At 40.5% G+C, this 20,829-nt stretch overlaps 2 protein-coding genes across 9 annotated transcripts; both read right to left on the bottom strand.

Moving 5' to 3' along the window:
- Positions 1-2,829: 2,829 nt before the first annotated feature.
- tal2 (T-cell acute lymphocytic leukemia 2) lies at positions 2,830-5,776 on the bottom strand. 2 transcript variants are annotated; one of them, XM_086077132.1, is made up of 2 exons: positions 5,691-5,776; positions 2,830-3,634 (listed from the first exon to the last, which is right to left on the bottom strand). In XM_086077132.1, the coding sequence occupies exon 2, from the start codon at positions 3,610-3,612 to the stop codon at positions 3,262-3,264; it is 351 nt and encodes a 116-aa protein (XP_085933258.1). In that variant the 5' UTR covers positions 3,613-3,634; positions 5,691-5,776; the 3' UTR covers positions 2,830-3,261. The 2 variants fall into 2 exon arrangements, with proteins under 2 accessions (XP_085933258.1, XP_085933259.1); XM_086077133.1 differs by having other exon boundaries at positions 2,830-3,631; positions 5,691-5,769.
- A 3,458-nt stretch (positions 5,777-9,234) lies between these two features.
- Positions 9,235-20,564, bottom strand: shoc1 (shortage in chiasmata 1). 7 transcript variants are annotated; one of them, XM_086077109.1, is made up of 28 exons: positions 20,272-20,564; positions 19,948-20,007; positions 19,729-19,858; positions 19,553-19,637; positions 19,065-19,201; positions 18,617-18,779; positions 18,274-18,364; positions 18,060-18,201; positions 17,890-17,973; positions 17,380-17,512; positions 17,170-17,264; positions 16,880-17,095; positions 16,411-16,767; positions 15,045-15,242; positions 14,654-14,839; positions 14,486-14,578; positions 14,179-14,339; positions 14,038-14,110; positions 12,894-12,957; positions 12,152-12,327; positions 11,957-12,062; positions 11,752-11,863; positions 11,549-11,670; positions 10,778-10,865; positions 10,586-10,717; positions 10,374-10,523; positions 9,740-10,295; positions 9,235-9,601 (listed from the first exon to the last, which is right to left on the bottom strand). In XM_086077109.1, exons 2-28 carry the CDS (start codon positions 19,990-19,992, stop codon positions 9,516-9,518), a joined length of 3,981 nt encoding a protein of 1,326 aa, XP_085933235.1. In that variant the 5' UTR covers positions 19,993-20,007; positions 20,272-20,564; the 3' UTR covers positions 9,235-9,515. The 7 variants fall into 7 exon arrangements, with proteins under 7 accessions (XP_085933235.1, XP_085933228.1, XP_085933232.1 ...); XM_086077106.1 differs by having other exon boundaries at positions 9,240-9,601; positions 19,948-19,975; positions 20,272-20,563; XM_086077107.1 differs by having other exon boundaries at positions 9,243-9,601; positions 16,429-16,767; positions 19,948-19,975; positions 20,272-20,562.
- Positions 20,565-20,829: the final 265 nt, after the last annotated feature.

Below are 20,829 nucleotides of genomic sequence, written 5' to 3' on the forward strand. Positions count from 1 at the left end.
GCAGCATCTTGTAATGTGTTCGAGTCATTTAATTCTCAAATGTTTTATACCAAGTCCCACATACAAAATATTTTTATTATGTCCAACATTAGGCAAACTGTAGTAAAAATAATGATTCAATTAAAATGTGCATAGAGATGGCAAAAATCCATGTGTAGTTGACACCCACTAAAAAAAAAAAAAAAGATTCTGGCAGCATTGTGTAATCTTGCTAGCTAACACAAAAATTCAGCGGTGCCTTTACTTCCAACTTTAATTTGTTCCGTTAAACACCCGCGTAACTCGTCACATATGGCTGTTGTCAAGTTTGCTGCCAAAATATTGTATTCAATTTTTGCTCGCAATTCAAGACGATAAGTAAATTCCTGATACAAAACCAATAAGACACATTTTGTTCAGCACTAACAAAAAGAGTGTCATACTGTAGTCCTGACACGCAAGTGTGTTTGTTCTCTTCCCACGCCGCCGAGCTTAGCATTGTACGGCATGAGCTCAGCTCACCGTGAAGAGGCAAACGTGCCTAAAACACACACAAGGTGGCCGTGGCGTTTTACGTGATGCGCTTGTTGTTACAAAGGAGTCAGCTGTCCGAGTTTCACAAGCCGGCCGGTGTGTCCAGCTGCCCTCTGCTCCCTTTAGCACGCCATTAGCGCCACTTATAATAGCCCTAACTGTTTGCTCTTGGGCTCAGTTATCGTCGGCTGCCTTTTTTTTAGGGTAGGGCCTCAATGGAATGGACCACCAGCAGTTTACAACTGCAAACATCCAATGCAAGAACTGCATCCCCCCCCCCCCAAAAAAAAAAAATCTGTTTGATTCCGTCATGCAATATGTTGATGCTTGTAGTTATCCCACACTATATAATCATTTGCTCCATAGTGTAGAGTGACAACAACCCGTGTTAATAAATACAGTATTGGCTTTATAATATTGTATTATTTATTTCATTCACTATTGCATTTATTTTTGAATGAATTAGTCATTGGTAAAATTACTATTAAAAATGGAATTTTAATTATGACAAATATTATTAAAATTATGAAAATATTGGTTATTTTTTCATGTATATTCATTTAATTTAAATTTTATGTTTTTTCCCCCCAATTTTTTTTTAATTCAATTATCAAAACTATTGTCATTGTATGGGAAATAGTTTAGCTTAGTTTTTTTTTTTTTTAGCACTCTATAAACAGTTGGCTCAAAAATATCCTAATTTGGGTCGAAAATAGACCGATCCCAAAATTATGACCCAACTCTCAAGCAATTTGGGTCGTTTTGTATAAAACAATCCTAAAAGTGGGTCAGAAAGGGGTCAAGTTGAACCACGTAGCGTGCCCGTCCCTTTTTGACCCAAAACTGTTTTAAGAGTGTGTTTTTGAGCTGAAATTACAATCAACACACTTTATTGGCAATGTAATGCTTAAAAATGTGGCAAGTTGTTAGCTGTATAGAATGTTTAAAATTATATAATTATTATAATTGATTTAGTATTTTTTAAGGAAATAATTTTGGGTAAAATGACTGTAAATTTCATATTTTCAACTCCCAAGTAGGGAATTCAAAAGAAGGTATCCTGGACAGATTGGCGATGAAAGGGGAATTCAACTCCTGCTTTCTGTCCAAATGGTAAAAACCTCAAAAGCTTGCAGAAATTGAAAGTCTGTATTAAAGGACTTAAGCAATAGAGTGATAAATGATAAACGGGGGGGTTGTTTATCATCCGGAGGGTCACAGGTTAAATACTTGGTAACCCAGGAATTAAAGTGGACCGACCTCCTGCATGTTTACTCAACTGGACAGCGCTTGACTGCGGGTTGACTTTCGGGGTCACAAGTTAAGCTGCCTCCATTCAGGCCCGTGGTCAGTGATTAGCTTTGTGTCCGTCACAATGTGTTGGACTCGCTGGCCTTGTTGAACACAAACAAAAGCAGGCAACAGATACGCTTCACTTTAGCTTATTTCTCTTTCTATCATGCATCAAATGTGCATGCTTAAGTTGTATTTATTTGATGATATACATTGTTTTGTTACGTAATTTGACTTCTTGCAATTCTAAAGAAAGCCTCCTCAAATAGTCATTTGAGGTCAGACTAAATGACTACAAAGCCCCTCGGGTCTCCCTGTTTTCGGTTTAAACCGTTATGACGTGAAGCTAAAGATAAATGCTGGCCTAAAATTTGTTTGGCTTGACTTCTATTAAAGTGGATCAGGACTGAATAATTAAAACGGCTTTAACCGTCTCACCCCAAAAATAGAATAAAATCCCGTAACCCACCTTATCATCATTTCCCACTCCAAAATATGCTCACCCGCTTTTATACCAATTAAAAAGGCTATGACAATGACACATGAAGCTAAATGCTAATGCATGCTAAAAGGAGATTGACCCGATTTCTACACAAGTGGATATTGATTTCATGACTAGAACCCCCACCTCCAAAATGAAATAGTCAATTAACCCACCTCAGCGTAACGCCACACCCCAAAATGTGCCTGATAACATTAACTTGGTTAAAAATACCCAAAAATACAATTAAGTCCCCTAACCCACCGCAATACAGCAAAATATGCTCGCCCATTCTTACACCAATTATAAATGATACGACACGTGATGCTAATTGCTAATAGCTGCTAAAATTGGCTGGGTTTGACTTCCGTTAAAGTAGGACGTGGCTTAATATGAAGCCCCTTAAATAGAATTAGGTCCTCTCACCCACCCCTGCACAAACTAGTCCAAACTAACCCCGCCCCCTGCCCTTTTTCATAAGACATAAAAACACTCATGCTAAACGCTAATGGTAGCTAATGTTAGGGACGGCAGGGCAACAATTCCTCATCAGCAAACAGTTTATTCAATAAATAGTTCAAATAAATAAAATTTGTCACAAGCAGGAACAGAAATTCCAAAAGAGGTATCGAATGCTAATTATGCTAATTAGCATCGCAATGAACAATCAAAAAACATCAATCTTTGGCGAAATGAGTTGGAAACCGTACAAAAATGAGTCCTCACATCTTCAAGACAAAAAACAACAGTGCAATCTTTTCAGTCAAGCTGGAAAAAAGATTTAAAAGTGCATTTTGAGGCGGTCATGGAAATAAATGGCCTCTGTTTGTAGACAACACAAATACGGGGGGGGGGGGGGTTGAGTAAAACATTCATGCACAATACAAACACAATGCTGCTCATGTGCAGTCCTCAAAGTCAGACCCGGGGGTGGAAAAAAAAGTGGATCTGAAAGTCCATTTTCAGCCGCGGTTCTACCAGGGCTCCGAGCTGCCGCAGCTGGATCCGGGCGAGGATGGCGCCTCGGTGTCGCTGGCCAGCGTCCAAGGACGCGAGGGCGAGCGCAGCTGCTCCATGTTGCCGCGCAGTAGCGTGAGGAGGGCGGCGGGGGCGTGGTGGAGGTTGGCTTGGCCGCTGCCGCCCTGGCTCTCCAGCACTCGCGTCAGGAAGTCGATGTAGCGCATGGCCAGCCGCAGGATCTCGTTCTTGCTCAGCTTCTTCTCGGGCGGGTGCGTGGGGATGAGCTTGCGCAGCTCGGAGAAGGCGCTGTTGACGTTGTGCTGGCGCCAGCGCTCGCGCGTGTTGGTGAACACCTTCCTGGTCATGGCGGAGGAAGTAGGGAGACTTCTGGTCGAAAAGGAAAAGAAGTGCATGTTAATTACGGCTCAAGGGGGAGGAGCTTTGTCGGTCCGCAGCGCTGTCGAAAAGGAAAGTTGTGCTTTACTGCCATCTTTTGGCACCTGTAGGCAATTACAAATATTTTTTGAAAAATCGCCAGGTTTTTTTTGTTGCGTATTTTACATGATCTAATATCTGATTAAATCATCTGACCGACTGATTTAGTAAGTCTACTCTAAAAATTGTAAATAAAAATCCAAATAATGACATTGAAAGCATCTGCATTAAAGCAATTCATGATGGTTGGTGATCGTGTTTAATGATAGGTGGTCTCATACATTTCGTAAGCACTATGCAGCCCGGAATTGACATGTGCTTAAATGTGACCAAATAATATCTGGTGAAGCAGCATGTGGCTCATTAGCCAAGCTTATTTTAGAACACATCAGATAACTACTACTAAATGATGTATCAAAAAGGGAATTGACTTGGAAAGTCCCAATTTTTCTGTGAAAAAAAGGTAAACGCACTAAAATCAAACATGCAGTGATGGAAATTATCCAGGACATTTGAGAAAATGGCTTGATAACTTGATATTATATATTTTTTTCTTATTACTGTATAAGTATTCTATTATTGTTTATTATCTTCTTTTTTTTTTCTCTTACAGAAAAAACAACCTCCAAGTCGTACGATTTGAAGATCAAGCAATGTGAACTCTAATTCTGAGCTTCTCGGCAGTTTCAGACGGTGAGTGGTTTTATTTTATTTGAGTCCTATTAAACAGAAGTAAACATTGCTTTTATTATCAAGAGTCCTAAAATATTTGCTACATTCATTGAGACGACGCCCCCACAAGAAAGTTGGTTAAATGAAATTGATCAAAAATAAACTATTTCAAGCAAATGTAAAATATTTTTTTCGTTTTTATTAATTACTTCTACTAACCACTTATTAATTAAACATTAAAATAAAACAAATCGTATTTTGTGATGACTGGTTTATAATTACAGTTCAATTAATAAATAAATAAATTTAAAAAAGAGCATTATCGTATTTTTCATATACTAAACTATTTTACATAAATATAAAAAATATTGGTAAAATAGAATACATTGTTTTATTAAATAAATTATTAAACAGTTATGATTAAAATGAACTATTTCACATAATACGAGTACACATATGCAATTGGTTATAAATAACGGTAATGACATTTTTAAAAGAGCATGAACTATTTTATTATTAAGGTCAAGATTTTAAATAATAATAATATTTCCCTTATCTACAAATGACTACGTCCTATGTATAATTGATCGGCACTGTAAAATAACATAGTGACGGAATTTGACCTTGACCAGCATGTTATTGAATTTATTATTCATCTTTGAGGCACTGAGAGCAAAAGTGGGTCAACTGTATTTTTGTCACTGTTGAGTTCAGAAATGAATTTTGAAAAGGGAACTCTTTTAGATGAATACTGGTCACACCCCCCCAAAAAAATCAAGGTTTTGGTTTCATTTTTGACAGTCAGCACGTTCCCTGGTTGATCAGTGCAACGCTGGGCCAACGGCCCAGAAAGTGAAGTTCATAGCTTGACAGGTTCAGTAACATATAGTAGTGCTTTAGCTCGGATGCTTGTGCGCATCTGCATGTTTGTGTTTTTATTATGAAATATTGATAGTAAACAGCAAGCGACCAAAAGAAGGATGTAGTTGTATTTTTTTTTAAGCAGAAATAAAGTTGCGTGGACTTAGACCACTATTGCACCAAACTTTTCTCTTTTTTTTTTCTCCTTCCTCTCAATTAGTTTTTTTTTTTTTCTTGCAACCGAGATGTTACTGTCCAAGATCTGATGACGGTAAGTGTCACTGTATCTCAAAATCCAAACAATGATATTTGGCAAAATGTGATGAAAACCACAATTTCCAGCAGAAGTAATCGTTGCCGTATCATCTACCGGATTTTATTGCAGCCATAAAACTTTTAAGTCATTCTTCTGCAAAAATGAGAAAAATTCTCGATTTAATTAAAAAAATTCCTTTAAGGCAAAAATGATCCTTACCTTGATGTCCAAGTTGTCCTCTGCGGGTCATGAGCAGGAGAGTGGAGGAGAGAGTCAGCTTTCGACACGCACGCAGAGAACGACACTGCCGCATGATCGGGCCTGACGTTTTATAGCGGGCTTTTGTATGACGTGGTCATTGTGTGAGGAGGAGGAGGAGGAGGAGGAGGAGGAGGAGGAGGAGGAGGAGGGGGGGCGGTCAGGGGTATCGTAAACGCCCCCTATTAACCCCCCTCACCGTCCCATCACACCGCCCATCTATTATGCCCACAATGAGGCGTCTTCCTCATCATCATCACTTATCGCTGTGTGAACACTCGCAAGCAAGCATTCTCACTCACATCCTCTCCTCCCTTGATAATTGATATTTTCATGACCAGCATTATTATTATTTAATAGCGATGCCGTGTCTCGGGACAATTTATCTGGATGATCATATTGGACTAATTTGCAAGCTACTTTCATGTCAAGATCATGCTAAGCAATAATGTCATGGCATGATAATTTATATATTTTTTTATTTGCAAAAATTATTTAAAATTATTACTTTTTTAAATTGGAGTTCAGGATCACTTTAGCTCTCTTTCTAAAAATAAAATAAAATAAATTCTTACAGCATAAAATATATTTATACATTTGTATAATAATGCCAATTATTACATTTTTATGTAATTTTTTTTATCTTTAATTTCTTATTACGTCTTTTCCTAGAACATATGTACTTAGGAATGATGTCGTGGCATAATAATCTTTTCTTTTTTATTATAAACATTTAATTGAAAAAAAGCTAAAGTCTATTTTTCTCCCGATTTTTCTCTCTGATGTAAAGTTAAACGAATAAGGACAAAGTATTGTAAAACAGTTAAATGGTCTGCATTTAATTCATATCTTGATTTGGATTGTTGTAAGGGACCAAAAAAGTTTGTTTCATTTACGATATATATATATATATATTTTTTTTTAGCTAATCAGCTGATTAATAGGTTATCGGAATTTTATTCTGCCAAATACCGGAATCAGCAAAAATTAATTTAAAAAAATTGTCCGGGCCCTACTTTTCATCGGACAGTGATGCATTTCATTGTCTTATAAATATTTAATGCATTATTATCTAAAATAATGGTATAAAAACCATAAATTCATAAGAAATTTAGAGCAAAAAAAAAAACTTTGGAGAAAATTATTATATTCATGTCCACCCCCAAATTAGTGAACGTTTCGGGTGTTTGTATCTGTTTTATACAGTTAGAAATACAAGCAATTTATGAATAGATTTAAAAATAAAGATGCATTCTTCATTCATTCTTATTTGTATAATCTTAATTATTCACTTATCCCATTCATTTTATTATTTGGGCGGTACATGCTGATTTAAGGCAATGATGTCATTCCAAGTCCAGAAAATCAGAACAACTCAATGAGCGTCCAATCAAATTGCTTTGATGTTGTAAATGGCGCGTTTGCCTGGTAGCTTGGATTTGCTAAGATACGCTTACCAGCATTCTTCGCTCTCTTACCACATCTAACCGTGACCAAAATATTGGGACCGCCCAAAAAAGTTTTTCAGAGTCTCTCCCCCCGCCTCAGTGTTAAAATGTGACTTCCCTGTAAACTGAGATGTCGTTCTCTCTTATCCTACCGCAATGGACACGTCGGACAACCCACCGTCGCAAACACCATTACGCCGTTTAACATGGCCGCGAGCCATATTTGAATCCGACCTGATTGGCCCACAAAAGATAAAAGTAGCACATCCAGATTGACAGGTGAACAATGTGCGTTTTGTGCGCCGCTGTGGTAATCTTGTCCAGGCCCGCACATAAATTAGCCAGGAAACGCTTGTCCACGCTTACTAAAAAAACAGCCCCGGTTTAACCAATTTTTTTTTTTTTACACCCTTCAAGTGTTGTTTGAAAGACACAGCCTTCCATGACACTCTCTGTGTGGAGTAGGAATTAGCATAATCCGATTAGGCGGCCGGGATTAGCCCCCTCAGGCCGTTTTTTTCAGAATCAGCCATTCATGGGCGGCGCCCTCGTGGCCAAGAGGCAGCACCTGCAGGCCTCACGCCATCGCGCTGACCTTCTTCACGCCACTAAAGTCCTAATATTTAAACGTCTTGATGTTGTATCCCAACACGGGGAGACATTGGATTCGTCGTCCTTTTGTTCAATATTATGTGCTAGATATGAATTATTTTGTTGGCAAGATTTTCAAGAGCTTTTTTTTTTGTTATGTTTTTGCTGTGACTAGCGAGCACAAACTTGTATTAGTGGGAAAATAAATCTCCAAAAGAGAGGCTTCAATTTGTTTATTGCCACTCCCAGTTGAAATTTTGTGTCAAACTAAACAACCACATAGCATAAACTTTCAGTCCGCTAACTTAATGCTAATACATAATGCGAAACTCCATTTACGTGGCAGCACTGAATAGCTATGTTGCGGTGTTTCAAACCCATAAGGAGCCTGTATTTGAATAATGCAGAAAGACACGTAAACAGACAATATAGCAGAACTCACAGCCATATCCTTTATCCTCTGCAAAGAGCAACTGATTTTCGTGGCAGCTGAGACCTCCATAGCCATCTCTGTCTTATAGAATTTTATAAAGTGCAATATTATAGTGCTACTTTAGCTTTAAGAAAACATGTAAAAATTGTGGGGCAGTAGGCAGGAACGGATTCATGTCATTTCTATTTATTTCAATGGGGAAACATGATTTGAGTTACGAGTAGGGCCCGACCGATTATATCGGACAATATTAGCGCTTTTAAAAAAAATAGTCATAATTGGCTGGAGTTTTGCTGATTAAAAGCCAATATTACTACTTTTTCTTGAAACGGTAAATGCTGTTCAGCGGGGATGTGTAATGAAGTAAAGGATAGGCGAGAAATGAGACCCTTTGCTATCCTGTCCATAAATGATATACAGTATACCATTTATTTTAACGCTTAAGAGTGAATCGTTAGTGTGTTGCTACTGAAATGTATGTATTTATTTATTTGACGTTACTTGTTCCACATTTGGAACGCCTCATTCCGATTTGGATGGAACCCATTTCTCCCCTCCAACCCCATCCATCACCTGTATGTGCGGCACAGGTTGATGGATGCTGGCCGACACTTTAACTGCGGCTGCGATGGCCGATAACGAGGCGACCTTTACACAGGCGGCCCCTTTCCCACCGTACAATCAGCGCGCCATTACGCCCGCTGTTTACCCACCGAGCCTTTAACGCGGCTCTTCGGACACGCCCCTCACCGCCTTTGTACCCCCCCCCCCCCTCTCTCTCCCCCTCGCGCCATTAAACAACATTGTCTCTTGTCTTTTTTTTCTTCTTCTTCTTCTTCTTTTTTTTTCTGCGCGTCACAGGCTCGTTAGTTGGTTATTGATGCCGGCCAGTCAGTGTGGGATGAGCCTGTCCGGACGCTCCCAGTCCAAGTCCCTGGGGGTGGTCTTTGTCTGGAGGACTCGGGGAGGTGGTGGGGGTGGATCATTCCTTAGGGAGCTGCTTGACTGTGCTGGCTGGTAAAGATAAGCGTTCTCTCTCCACATGCTTCGGTGGCGATAAGGGGATTGCTGCACTCCACACTTGAATTTTTTATTTTTTTTTTACACACTCAGCATTTTATTGTTTAAATACACAAACAGCACACAAAAATGATATAAATACACTATAGCGTTACGAACCGCAGCGTTTAAATACTGCAACGCTGTCGTTAACACATTTTAGCAAACAGAACAGTTGTGAACATGTGATTTTTGTTTTTGTTTTTGTTTCGTTCCAGTAAACACTTAACCTGGGAATGAACAAAATGGCTTCATTTAAAAGAGTTTGAGTCTGGTCTGTCCGTCGGTCCGTCCGGGCACCCTCTCGTAGCTCAGCCTGCTTTTCTTCAAAGGAGTCAGCGCTGGAAAAACACAAATTAAAAACACAATTGGATGTTAATATTTAAGCTACTTTATACACGACAGGAAAAAAAGGTTAACGAGCGCCATGCAGCTCCCTTCGTCTGCGCTCCACATAAATAAGCGTACGACTCTCTCACCTAATCCAGTCAAGCCTGCCGCCTCTTCACTTCTCTTCCTCTCTAGTCCCATACAGCATCTTGACCCATAGTTGTTGGACACTCTCCCGCCCGTGTGCGAACCGCCACCAGTCGGACCTCCTCTCCACAACGGGCTCTTTGAAGGCGGACTGAAGCGGCAGAAGGGGCCGTCCAAAGCCCTCAAACCTTGTTGCGGCAACTCGGCGCTTCTCCACCCGATCGGCATTCCAGCCACTCGGGCCCGGCCCTCGCCAGCAGTTGAAGCCACTTCCTGGCTGGTTCCGCCGTTCCACAGATGGGCTCCGGACCAGTCGCTAACCTCCGGGCTTTCGGCGGGCCACGTCGGGTCGTGGGTGAAGTAGGCCGTTTCTTCCTGTGAGTAGAAGCTGATCTCTGTGTCATCTGGGGTCAACAGGAAGCTGGGGTTGACGCTGGGAAAAAGTTCCGAAGCGGGAATGGCCTCCTCTGATGGAGGAGGAGGAGGAGGAGAAGGAGGAGGAAGTGGATGGACTTGGGCTGGCTGAGCTTCATACAGGGAGGTGGCACTGCTAAAGAGCTGACATCGGGAAAAACGACATGAGGCACACCTGCACCCTCACAGCAATCCTTTTTCGAACGTGTCCTGCAAGTGTACCTTCAGGACCTTGTGCGGCACCTCTGGCAACATCTCCGCCAGCTGCGTCAGAGAGGCGGCGAGTAGCCACGGCAACGACGGCGCCCTCCTGAGCATGAGCTGAGCCACCAGTGGGTTGATGCAGGGGAAGCGCAACAGGCTCAGCTCCTCCTGCCGGACATCGGCGGGACGTAAAAGGCGTGACAAATGCGGAGACGTTACGTGAAGCTCACCTGCGAGGACATGACGTTCAGCCAGTCTCGCTCCAGGTAGCCGGCGGGATCGCGGCCGCAGGACATCAGGCTGAGGAAGCAGATCCGGTTGACCCATCGGGCCACTTCCGACACCTCCGAAGCGATCAGCACCTGTCGTATCAGTAGTAACATTTGAACCCGCACAAAGTGGGCAACCTCAGCTCTCGGTACCTTGACCTCCAGGTCCTCCAGCTTCATGCCGAAGAGCACCAGTGACGAGTAGAGCACCACCAAGTTACTGAAGGCTTCGCTGGAGAACCTGCAGCAATACAAGCATCGTGCGATATCAGCAAATCTGAACAGGAGGAGATTCTACGGGATTGAAGTGTTTTGCTTTTTCTTGGACTTTTTATTTTATTTTATTTTTTATGTGTGAGTAGGAAATAGAACAATGGTCTGGTTGGAAAGTCGAAGGTGAAAATTTGAAAAATATATATTTTTAAATGGAATTATAGTATAGCTGCAGCTCACAAATATTGTTACAATAAAAGATTTAGAACAGATGGAAAATATGCGATTAATCGCGCGGTAACTATGAGATTATTGCGACAAATTTCATTGACACGCTTATTGAATGAAATAAAATGACTGAGAATATTTGCGTATCATCTTGGAGATAAAATACATAAATTTGTTAATTGATTATAGCTATCAATTTGCTGTTGCACCTTTAAATGATAGTATAGTAATTACTTACATTTATTAATGCTAACAGATGAACTTATATAAAGTTAAATGCACATCATGTCATGTTGTTCAATGTTTCAGTGCTTTACACAAACTTGCTCTCGCAACTTGAGTTGAGAAACCGCAGCTTGATTGACATTGTTCTCCCGCAGCCGCCAATTGCTACATCTAATGAGAAATCATCCGTTTCAATGTCAACATAGTACCCATGGCTATGCGAACATATAGCAAGATCTCAATCTGAGTAGAACTGACCCTCCCCCCTTGCCGTCCGGGTAGTGGAGTATGATCCAGCAGTAGTTGTACTGCAGCGACAGAGCGGTGAGTCTCATCACAATCACCTCGCAGGCTCGCTCCTCACACAGTTCGTCCTGCTCCTACGCACACGCGCACACACACAAAGTAGGTAGGTAGTGTTGCAATACTGCAGGAGTTCAATAGATGGCGTGTTTATCTACCTGAACAATGATGGCGGTGCTCTCGTCCACCGTGATGACGGAGTAATGATTGGTCTCGCCCAGCATCTGCAGGGACGGACAGTGGCTCCTCTCCAGCAGAGTTATATTAAACCTGTGACAAGACAACGGCAAAAATATAAAAAAATATATATATATATATGAGTGACCTTAAAATGCTTTCTCTTTACAGTTAAGCAACACTTACGTAGACTCCAGCATCTGCAGCAGCAGAGGGCAGTTGAGGAGCGACTCGGTCACAAACAACACGTATGCCACCTTGTCCTCCAGGCTGTCCTTGCTCTCCTGCTCATCTGTGGGAGTTAAAAATAAAATAAAAATTAAAAAACACCTCACCTCCTGAACCAGCAAGAAAGGGCCGAGGCGAGTCACACATGCTGACCTCCGCCGGGGAGGACGGTGTTGAAGGTAAGGTGCTGCACTCTCCTCTCCTTGCAGACGGTCGCCCACGGCGACGGGTCCAGGTGGTCGTACTCCACCACCAGGGAGAAAAGATCCCACGGGAAGTCTGGGCCCAGATGCTGCTCGAACACCAACACGCACCCACTGTCCAGAACACTATATGGACCAGGTAAAGGACTACTAGTAACTTTTAAGCAGGGCCCGACAGATATGGATTTTCTTAAGCCGATTCCAATAACCGATTGATAATAAAATGTATATAATGAATGAAGTAACTCTGTTGACTTTTTTTTCTTGGGGAGGGTTTGAATGTCATTACCTTTGTCTTATATTGTAATGTGTTTTTAAAAAAAAAAAAAAATTTTTTTAAATGACTATTTTAAAACCGTTATTTTTCACAAGCTGCCACTAAGTCACATTTTTATAAGCAAGCCACAGATCTCATTTGGACACGCCCCTTAAAGGCACACATCCAACACACGAATGCTACAGTGCATGCAGTAATTACACTTGATAAAAACATTGATACCTTTATGCTTATCTACAATACAGTGCTATGTCTTTTTATTGTTCCCCACATACAGTATTTGTGATTTGCTACTTGCAAATTCACCTATTCTCTGTTTATTATTATTTTGTCAGGAGCGTCATGTTGACAGAAAAGTAATACTTTGCCACCACCTTGTGTCACTTATAGGCAATTACATTTTTAATAAACTCACCCGCTGACAACACTGGCACCATTGAGTTTGCTCTTGTCGTTATCAGGGTGAACTGTACTTGCAGCTGCAGAGAAACAAACAGGACAGGACCGTGTCACAGTATTTCATCCTTGTGTAGAACAGTAGCAAAAGTTTGCGGACACTTTCTTGTACTGTCCAATAGCAAAGAGGTTTTGTGCCTAAATTGACCCGTACCAGTGCTACTGACTTTGAGTCAAAAGTTTGTGGACCCTTGCTACTTAAATACATTTTGAACAGGTGCTATATCTTTTAATGTACAGTACGGGTCAAAGCTTTACTGATACTTGCTATTGATTGGCTGTGCGCACAAAATGTATGGGACCAGTCAAACGTTTGTGGACATTTTCTTATGTTAATGGTTGGGAGGATCAAAACTTTAACAATAGTGTCAGCTTTCAGTCATAATGGAAATATCACAACAATTATTTGAATTCAAAACTTTTTTTTTTTGCTTGACAATTCTTTGTGGTTTTAGTATTTTGGTGAAATGTTTCAATATTTGAGAAATATTTGATTCATATTCAGTCATGATGTTAGTCACTATTTTAATAGAAATAGAAAAAAAGCAATTTTGGATGCGTCTCAATAAATTTGAGTATGCTGGGGGGCATTTTATGTAAATTGAAACTTATCTAAAATCTTGATAGTGAAATAATTCAAGTTTTTTTTTTATATATAATTTTTTTATGATTGCAGCTAACACGTAACAAAAAAATGCAGACATCACCATCTCAAAAAAGTAGATTATAAAAATAAATTATTTTAATTAATAAATCAAGTATTTATCTGTGTGTTATGTACTTGCATTACACTATATAGAGTTTCACTTATTGATTTTAACTACAGAAATAAACTTTTTCTGTGATATACTAATTTATTGAGAATCATAAATATGATTTTTCTGCCATCTTGTATTGGTGGACTGTGGTCTCATTAATGCAATTTTCCTCACATTTTCCTCCATTACTTTCATTGGCTGAAAGTCTAATTAAAAGTGTTGTACCACCACCTAGTGTGCAAAGTTGTCAATTACAGTTTTATCCATGCACTGACAATTTGGTTGTCTTCTCAAGTACAGTATTTCTAAAGACAGAAAATGTTGTGGATGTTAATTAAAGCTTACCAGTCAGTTGTTTCAAGCTTTGCAAGATTGTGGACATTCTGTCGTCGCAATTAAGCGACACGATGACAAGAATCTGCAGCAAAGCAAAAGTATCACGACGTTGTTTTTGTGATCATCGTCAAACCTGTTTCAAATACTGACTTTGTCATTGTGCAGCCGCTCCACCACCAGCGTTTGCAGCTCACGCAGCTTCACGTCGGACTCGTGGTTCCTGAGCCCGAGGTGTGAAATGATGAGCAGCCTCCTCAGCAGTTGAATCACACCCGTGTCTGTACACGTCTCCGTCGCCTTGCTCAGGTACTCTAAAGCAGAAGATGCTGTTATTAATCCAAACGGAATCCTAAAGGAATTCAATCCATAATGTTGCGATACGAAATTCATATTTTTTTTTTTGTGTTAAGTTAAGCGATGGATAGTGAAACGAGTAAACGGCAATATTGTGACTAACCCACAGCGGCGCTCAGGTGACACTTGAACAGCAGCTCCCTGGCCGTAACCAGCACGTGGATCACGAACACCTGGTGGAACAGCTGCTCCTCATCTGCGCGCAACATTGCATCAAAGGTGCTCCTTGTGACTCCCCTCACAACGACATCATCCTTCCTCCGTGTCCCACCTCCTCTCTCCGCTGGCGTCCTCCTGCACAGCGCCATCTCTCTCTGTTTGAGCACGTAGCGCGTCTGGTCCGAGGCCAGGTGCTCAAAGTCCCTCCAGGCGGGGAGGTTGAGGCCCAGCTCTTTGGCAGAGGATAGACGAGGTTGGGCCAAGGACAGCAGCTCGCGGTAGGCTTGACGCTGACTCTCTGCGGGTGACATTTGAAAACAGAGATTCACTTTCAAGCTCACAAGTTGTTGTCCAAAACAGTTATGGACTTTTTTTTAAACGAACCCCTTTACTGTGGTGGTGGACAATAATATCATTCTTGCTTTGTTATGTTGTTTGAAGTTAAATTCCGATCCTGACACATGACGTATTGTCTCTGTGTAGCAAACGAAGGCGAGTCCTACCAGTGGCTTGAACTTGAACCACTCTGCTGTTTGACACGTCCTGGGCAGCAGTGGTGACCTGCCCTCTAGAGGCGTGTCCTGATACTGCAGCAGTAATGATGGAGGGGGTGGTGGCGGGCTTCCTGTCTGCTTTGCGTGTCTGCTGTGGAGTAGGCTGCACTTCGGAGACCCTTTCTTTTTCTTCTTCCTCCTCTGGTGCTGATCAAAACACAAGATCACAAACTTCAAAGCTTGTAAATTTACAAGTGAAATTTTTTTTCCCCTGAACCTCTCGCAATAGGTGAAAAACCGCACACATACAATAAAATAAGTTTTTTTTTAACCCCCTCCCACACACTTAAACTTATTAAAACAGGCTTTTGAAATGAACACAACACAAAATGCACAGTACTGTAAAATATAGATAAATGCTGTGTACTGTGAATACCCCGAGATGGCGTCATGATGCCACCAGCAGCCAATCGGAGATTGTGCCGGACTGCTTAAATGTTATTTTATATACATTGTTTCAATGCATTTGAACTCTTTTACCGCCAAAAACGTTTCATGATGTATAGTAAAATCCAAATAATTGCCCCAAAAACGTTAAATGACGTTAAGTATGTTTAGTTTTTTTTTTCAATGGGCAGGGTAACGTCTGTGCAGCGCTGCCTTGTCATTGGGGGTTGTAAAATCCCAAAACACCCACTAATAATGGCCAGCAGATGGCAGCATTGTATCTCTTTTCAATGGTCTCCCGGTAATATGGACTTTACAATGAAACGTCATGAATATGATGAAATAGAACGTTTTCTTGGATCACGTTGTCACGTTAAATCAAATTCACAGAGCGTCACTAAATAAGAAATATTAGTGTCAGTCATTGTTGTGCAGAAAATGTATCTTTCCACAAAAAGCTTATTTTCTCCTTATCAATTTTCGCTCAATGTCACTCAAATGACCTATTTTCAAATGGTGATTACTAAAGAACGGAATAAGGTAGAAACATACTTTTTTTCTAATGAAAGAATGGAATGCGATCTTTTCATTTGGTATGCACCTTGTTTAGTGACGGCACACAATATTTTGTTTACCTTGAAAGATGAGTTATGATGCTCGAAATCGGCTGGCACTGTCTGGGTTGTTTTTTTGGATAACATGTGGCAGTAAAATAGTTTTTAATCAATATTTATGTTTTCAATACAGTCTATATGAATGTAAAATCTAAAAGATTAATACTATGTATATATTTTTAATCTGGTCTCTCCATATTGCATATTTTCACCTATTGCGAGTGGGTCTGGAACGTATCCCCTGTTGAACAAGGTAGCCCACAATTGTTTTTTTTTGTTTTTTCTTTTTTCTTTTAACAATTGTTATTCCCCACCCGTGGTAGCAGAGGCACCTGCAGTGGGAGTGGACACCTGCTGCGACCTCAGCATCATGAAGGCGGTCAGCGGGTCGACGTGATGCACCGGATGACGTCTGGCTGCCCTGACGACGCCTCTCTGGTCGTCCGTTTTCTGGCTTCTGAGGTTGCCGTCCAACTTACGGGAAGGTGCGTGCGAGACTTGGGCAAAAGTCTTGTTAGAGCTTCTGTTGTCGGTGCTTGTTAAAGGTTTGACTTCCTTGGTGTCAAGAGGTGGTGTTCTTTGGGGACACTCATCAGAACTTGTGAGTTTTTGCACCAAGACGCTAGCAGTTTGAGACTCCTCCGGGGGAGTTGGAACAATTTGGAAGCAGTCTAGAGACAACAGAAGAAATTTTATTTAGATTTCAGATTTTTTTTTCCTCTAACATTCCAGACGGCAGTTTCAAATTTTTGCAACACAAGCTGAAAAATAAAAAATGCTCACCTTCTCCATCATGTTCTGTTGACACTTTGTTGAAGTCCTGCACAATGCAGTCTTCCTCATGTGATGGAACCTCATTGCTCAGCCTCTCCGGAGACTCCCGCATGTTACCGAAAAACTCTCCAACATCGGCCTCGAGAACCAAACTCTCCAATGTGGTCAACTTCAAAGCTTCACTCAGAGGCTGGAATTCGACGGCTGCTTCTTCTAACTCGGGTTCTGTCAAAAGATACAAAGGGATTGTTTTCATGTACTGTAGATCAGACGTTACGACAGGAAGATCTTGACGGTACCTCCAAACAGGAACTTCAGCACATAGTTTGGATACTTCTCGGCCTTCCAGAGTGCCACCTCCATCTGCTTCTCAGCTTCTGCTGACGCCAAAGATCTGGAATGCCATGGCAACGAATAGACAAAGTCAGAAAAAAACCCATACATGAGAAATAAAAAGTCAATACACCGCACTCGCATGAAAATGATGAGATTGTACCAACATCACTCACAATATGCCCAATGGCGATAATTCTTCCCTCTGAAGGTCACAAACGCTCAGACGGGCGTGGTAGTGACTGGTGGCAGCAGTAGGTGGAGTCAGAATCAGCTCCAGCTCCATTTCAGTTGGAAGCATCACCCATTCTGTAAGAAAAAAAAAAGTGGAAAATCGAATGTTGATTCTTGGGATAAAATAATTCTCTTAAGGTGTGCAATACTTTTAGTTGAACAGATGGAGCGCCAGTACCAGAAAAAGTTATGTTAGTTACTGTATGTCCATTACCGGTATCCAAGACCGTGATTAGTACCTGACCAGTTATCTACCAGAACCAGAGCCAAATTATAGTACTACAACCCGTACCAAGTGCAAGCACGGGTTATGGTACCTAATAGGGGCCTGTCATATGACAAAACTAGCAGCCATGACAATTAGTATCTGACTGGTTATAGTGCCAGTACAGTACCAGGTCTAGTAGCAGCACCACCAATTCCACAACCAGTTATATAAGCAATATTCCAACCTGGAGGGTTGTTCTTCATCCAGTCACTTTTGCCGGTTGATTCCATTGAAGAAAAATGGAAAATGTCCACTGAAGCTGAATCATCTAAAGGACAAAAAAAATAAAAAATAAAAAAATATATATATATCATCATTTGTATGTTCAATTCATCTCAACAATCTGTTTATTACCGTTATAAAGTGCCTCCGCGTCAGGAAAATTCTCATCCAGCTCTTCTGCCACCACATTCATACCACAGCAAACGCTTGAAAAGCTTCGGGGATAGTCCGCGGTCATCATGCAGTCGTTCAGGAGCTCGGGTAACAACAAAGACTATCAGGAGAACCAAGAGTTTTTCCATTACTAAATCAGGAAAACGAAAAATTGTAATGTCAGTTATATTACCTCATCCGGTGCTTGTGACTCTTTTGTATACTCCTCTGTGAGTTCTGCTATGTGCTGTACATCACGAGACGTCTCATAAGGCGCACAGTGCCTGCACATTTTGTAAGCCCCACTTTACACTTGCATTAAAAAAGAGCATTTGTGACATGTAGGCAATTGATCGTGGGAAGCAATGAAGTACAAATACTGTACCGTTACTGTAAATTGACAGTAAAAAAAAAAAAACTTTTTATTTTTGTCTGGACTTATTGTTGTTGTTGCAGGAGTTGACTCAGCACTTTTACACAAGTATCTGTACTTCAACGTAAGTTGAGAGTGTAAGTACACTTGCCAACTCTGGTACCTGGATATTGTTTGCTCGGTGACGGCGCTTCCGCTCAAGCTTATTAGCGGGTCGGCCACCAGCAGGGTCTTCAGCCGGGACACTTTGCTCTTCAGGGTGGGCAAATGTTGTTTAAAACGATGAAAGAAATTGGCAGCCACCATGTCTTCCGGTAGGAGCAGATCTGCCAACGTTCAACATTGATTCTAAGTGGTAACTTGATTTGCGAGTTTCATTTGTTACGTGAGTTGTTGACTAAAATAGCATGAATCTGTTCCAGCACAAAATGTTTTTGTTTCTAATCAAAAAAAATAAAATGTGAATAGGTGAATTCACAATGAGCGTATAGTGTGGGGGAACACTATTTGTATTGCTTAATTGCATTTAAATAAAAACAACAACAACTCATAAGTTGAGGCACTCTTAAATCAAGGTATGAATGCACATTTTCATGGAAATATTTATTTACCTTGGTCTTTAATTCCAATATCCAGCCGCGCAGTCAACTTGACAAAGGATTCCTCACACAGATGGGCAAGCTTCGACTCTGAGTTAGCAGGACAGCTCGCCATGATCTCTATCTTGATATTTCCAGGGTTATCAAATCTGGAGTAAAACAAACCTGTCATTCTAAAAACTACAAACATAGGGCTGTACTGTAAAGGAAATCTCAAATCTGCTACGTGTGTACATAGACCACATAAAAAATACTATTATAAACTATACATACATTTTTTTTTTTCAGTTTTACCCCTCACACATGCTTTCAACATATTTAAACTTGAAACTAATTTATTAAAAACACACTTTTTAAACAGACTTTATCACAAAACAAAATCTACTTTATTCTCATAATTTAAGACTTTTTGTTGGTCAACTTGGTCATTATGCTGAATTTTTTTCAAGTGGCACTTGGTGTAAAAAGATTGAAAACAACAGATTTAAGGGGTACATCACTTTTCTGTTGAGCTAACGTGTTGTGTCGTTCCTCTGAGGTCATCCAGGACGGAAGTGCTGAGCGTACAGGTGGAAATTGCCTTCCCTAAACAGGTAAATCATCACAATTACATGATAGAATCTTCACGCATTGCATTCACGATTACATCGATTAGAAAACACGCTCTCACATGTACCTCTGACCCATGGTTTCCTGTAGGTGACCTCCGCCAGGGTTCCAGTGTGAGGGTAAGGGTCATCTTTGTAAACTATGTAGGGCGTTGGTAGCGACAGCAAGTTCATTATCACCATCAGACGGTTTCTTTCCTGAAAGTAGAATTTACATTGTTTAATCATTTGATTTTTTTTTTGTGTGTGTCTGTCTGTTTGTTCAGCTCTTGTAGTCATAAACCCACCTCAAATACGTAATCCAGAGCTTTAAATCTGGCACAAGGGAACATTGTTGTGTGTCTCAACTATAAATACAAACAAATGATTTTAAACGTTTGTACATAACAACAACAACAACAACAACCTTTGAATGTTTTGGAGGGCTTTTTTTCTTCTCTGAACGAGTTGCACATCGATTCGACTGGGCTAATATGCTAGCTAAACGACAGCTAGCTAACAAGTAGACAAAACTGCAGTACGTAGCTAACATTTTTATTTGTTTATGAACCACCACTAAAATATCTAGACGTTTTAACACTACAACGTAACCAATTTTATAGTTATGTTACCTTTTATCCAAGTGGCAAAAAAGAAAACAAGAACAAAACAACCTGAACTCGATGACCATCCAAGAGCTTCACGAGGGGACTGCCACGCCACAAGTCCTCCGTCTGCTACTTAATGACACAAAGCTAAAATTTAAGATATTTATTTTTTTGTTAATACTGTACATCAAATGTTACACTGCTTATTGACATTATACAAAGTAATAATCTCCTAGTCATTAAATCGAGGGCAATTATAGGGAATGGGATGAGAGGGTTTTTTTTATGCTTTGAAAGCTGGTTAGCATGTGGAAGAAGAAAAAAACATTAGCAGCCTAAATAATTCACCTATATCTCGCTATATTGTGTATGAAAAAAAGTTTGTAATAATCTTGTCCACCGGGTGGCGGTATATGGCTAACTAATTAGAATTTTAAAATATTTCTGTCCTCTTTCATTTCTTTTATTTTAAAGAGTGAAATACAAATGGGGGGGGGGGGGTTATTAGTGTGTAATTATTATTATTTCAGAATTGAAATTACACAGATAATTTTTGAATGCCAGAAACGGATGATTTTTAGG

The sequence above is a fragment of the Leptonotus elevatus genome, chromosome 5 (assembly GCF_054856555.1).
Source record: "Leptonotus elevatus isolate MCC_2025b chromosome 5, RoL_Lele_1.0, whole genome shotgun sequence".
Lineage (NCBI taxonomy): Eukaryota > Metazoa > Chordata > Actinopteri > Syngnathiformes > Syngnathidae > Leptonotus > Leptonotus elevatus.

What these genes read in the sequence shown, in the direction of transcription:
- shoc1 (XM_086077102.1), bottom strand. Translation starts at nt 20,330, where the DNA reads ATGGTCATCGAGTTCAGGTTGTTTTGTTCTTGTTTTCTTTTTTGCCAC. An exon ending in AGTCACAAGCACCGGATGAG is followed by an intron (nt 18,202 to 18,273) that starts GTAATATAACTG and finishes TTCTCCTGATAG; the next exon opens with TCTTTGTTGTTACCCGAGCT. An exon ending in CGCGGAGGCACTTTATAACG is followed by an intron (nt 17,974 to 18,059) that starts GTAATAAACAGA and finishes TTTGTCCTTTAG; the next exon opens with ATGATTCAGCTTCAGTGGAC.
- tal2 (XM_086077132.1), bottom strand. Translation starts at nt 3,612, where the DNA reads ATGACCAGGAAGGTGTTCACCAACACGCGCGAGCGCTGGCGCCAGCAC.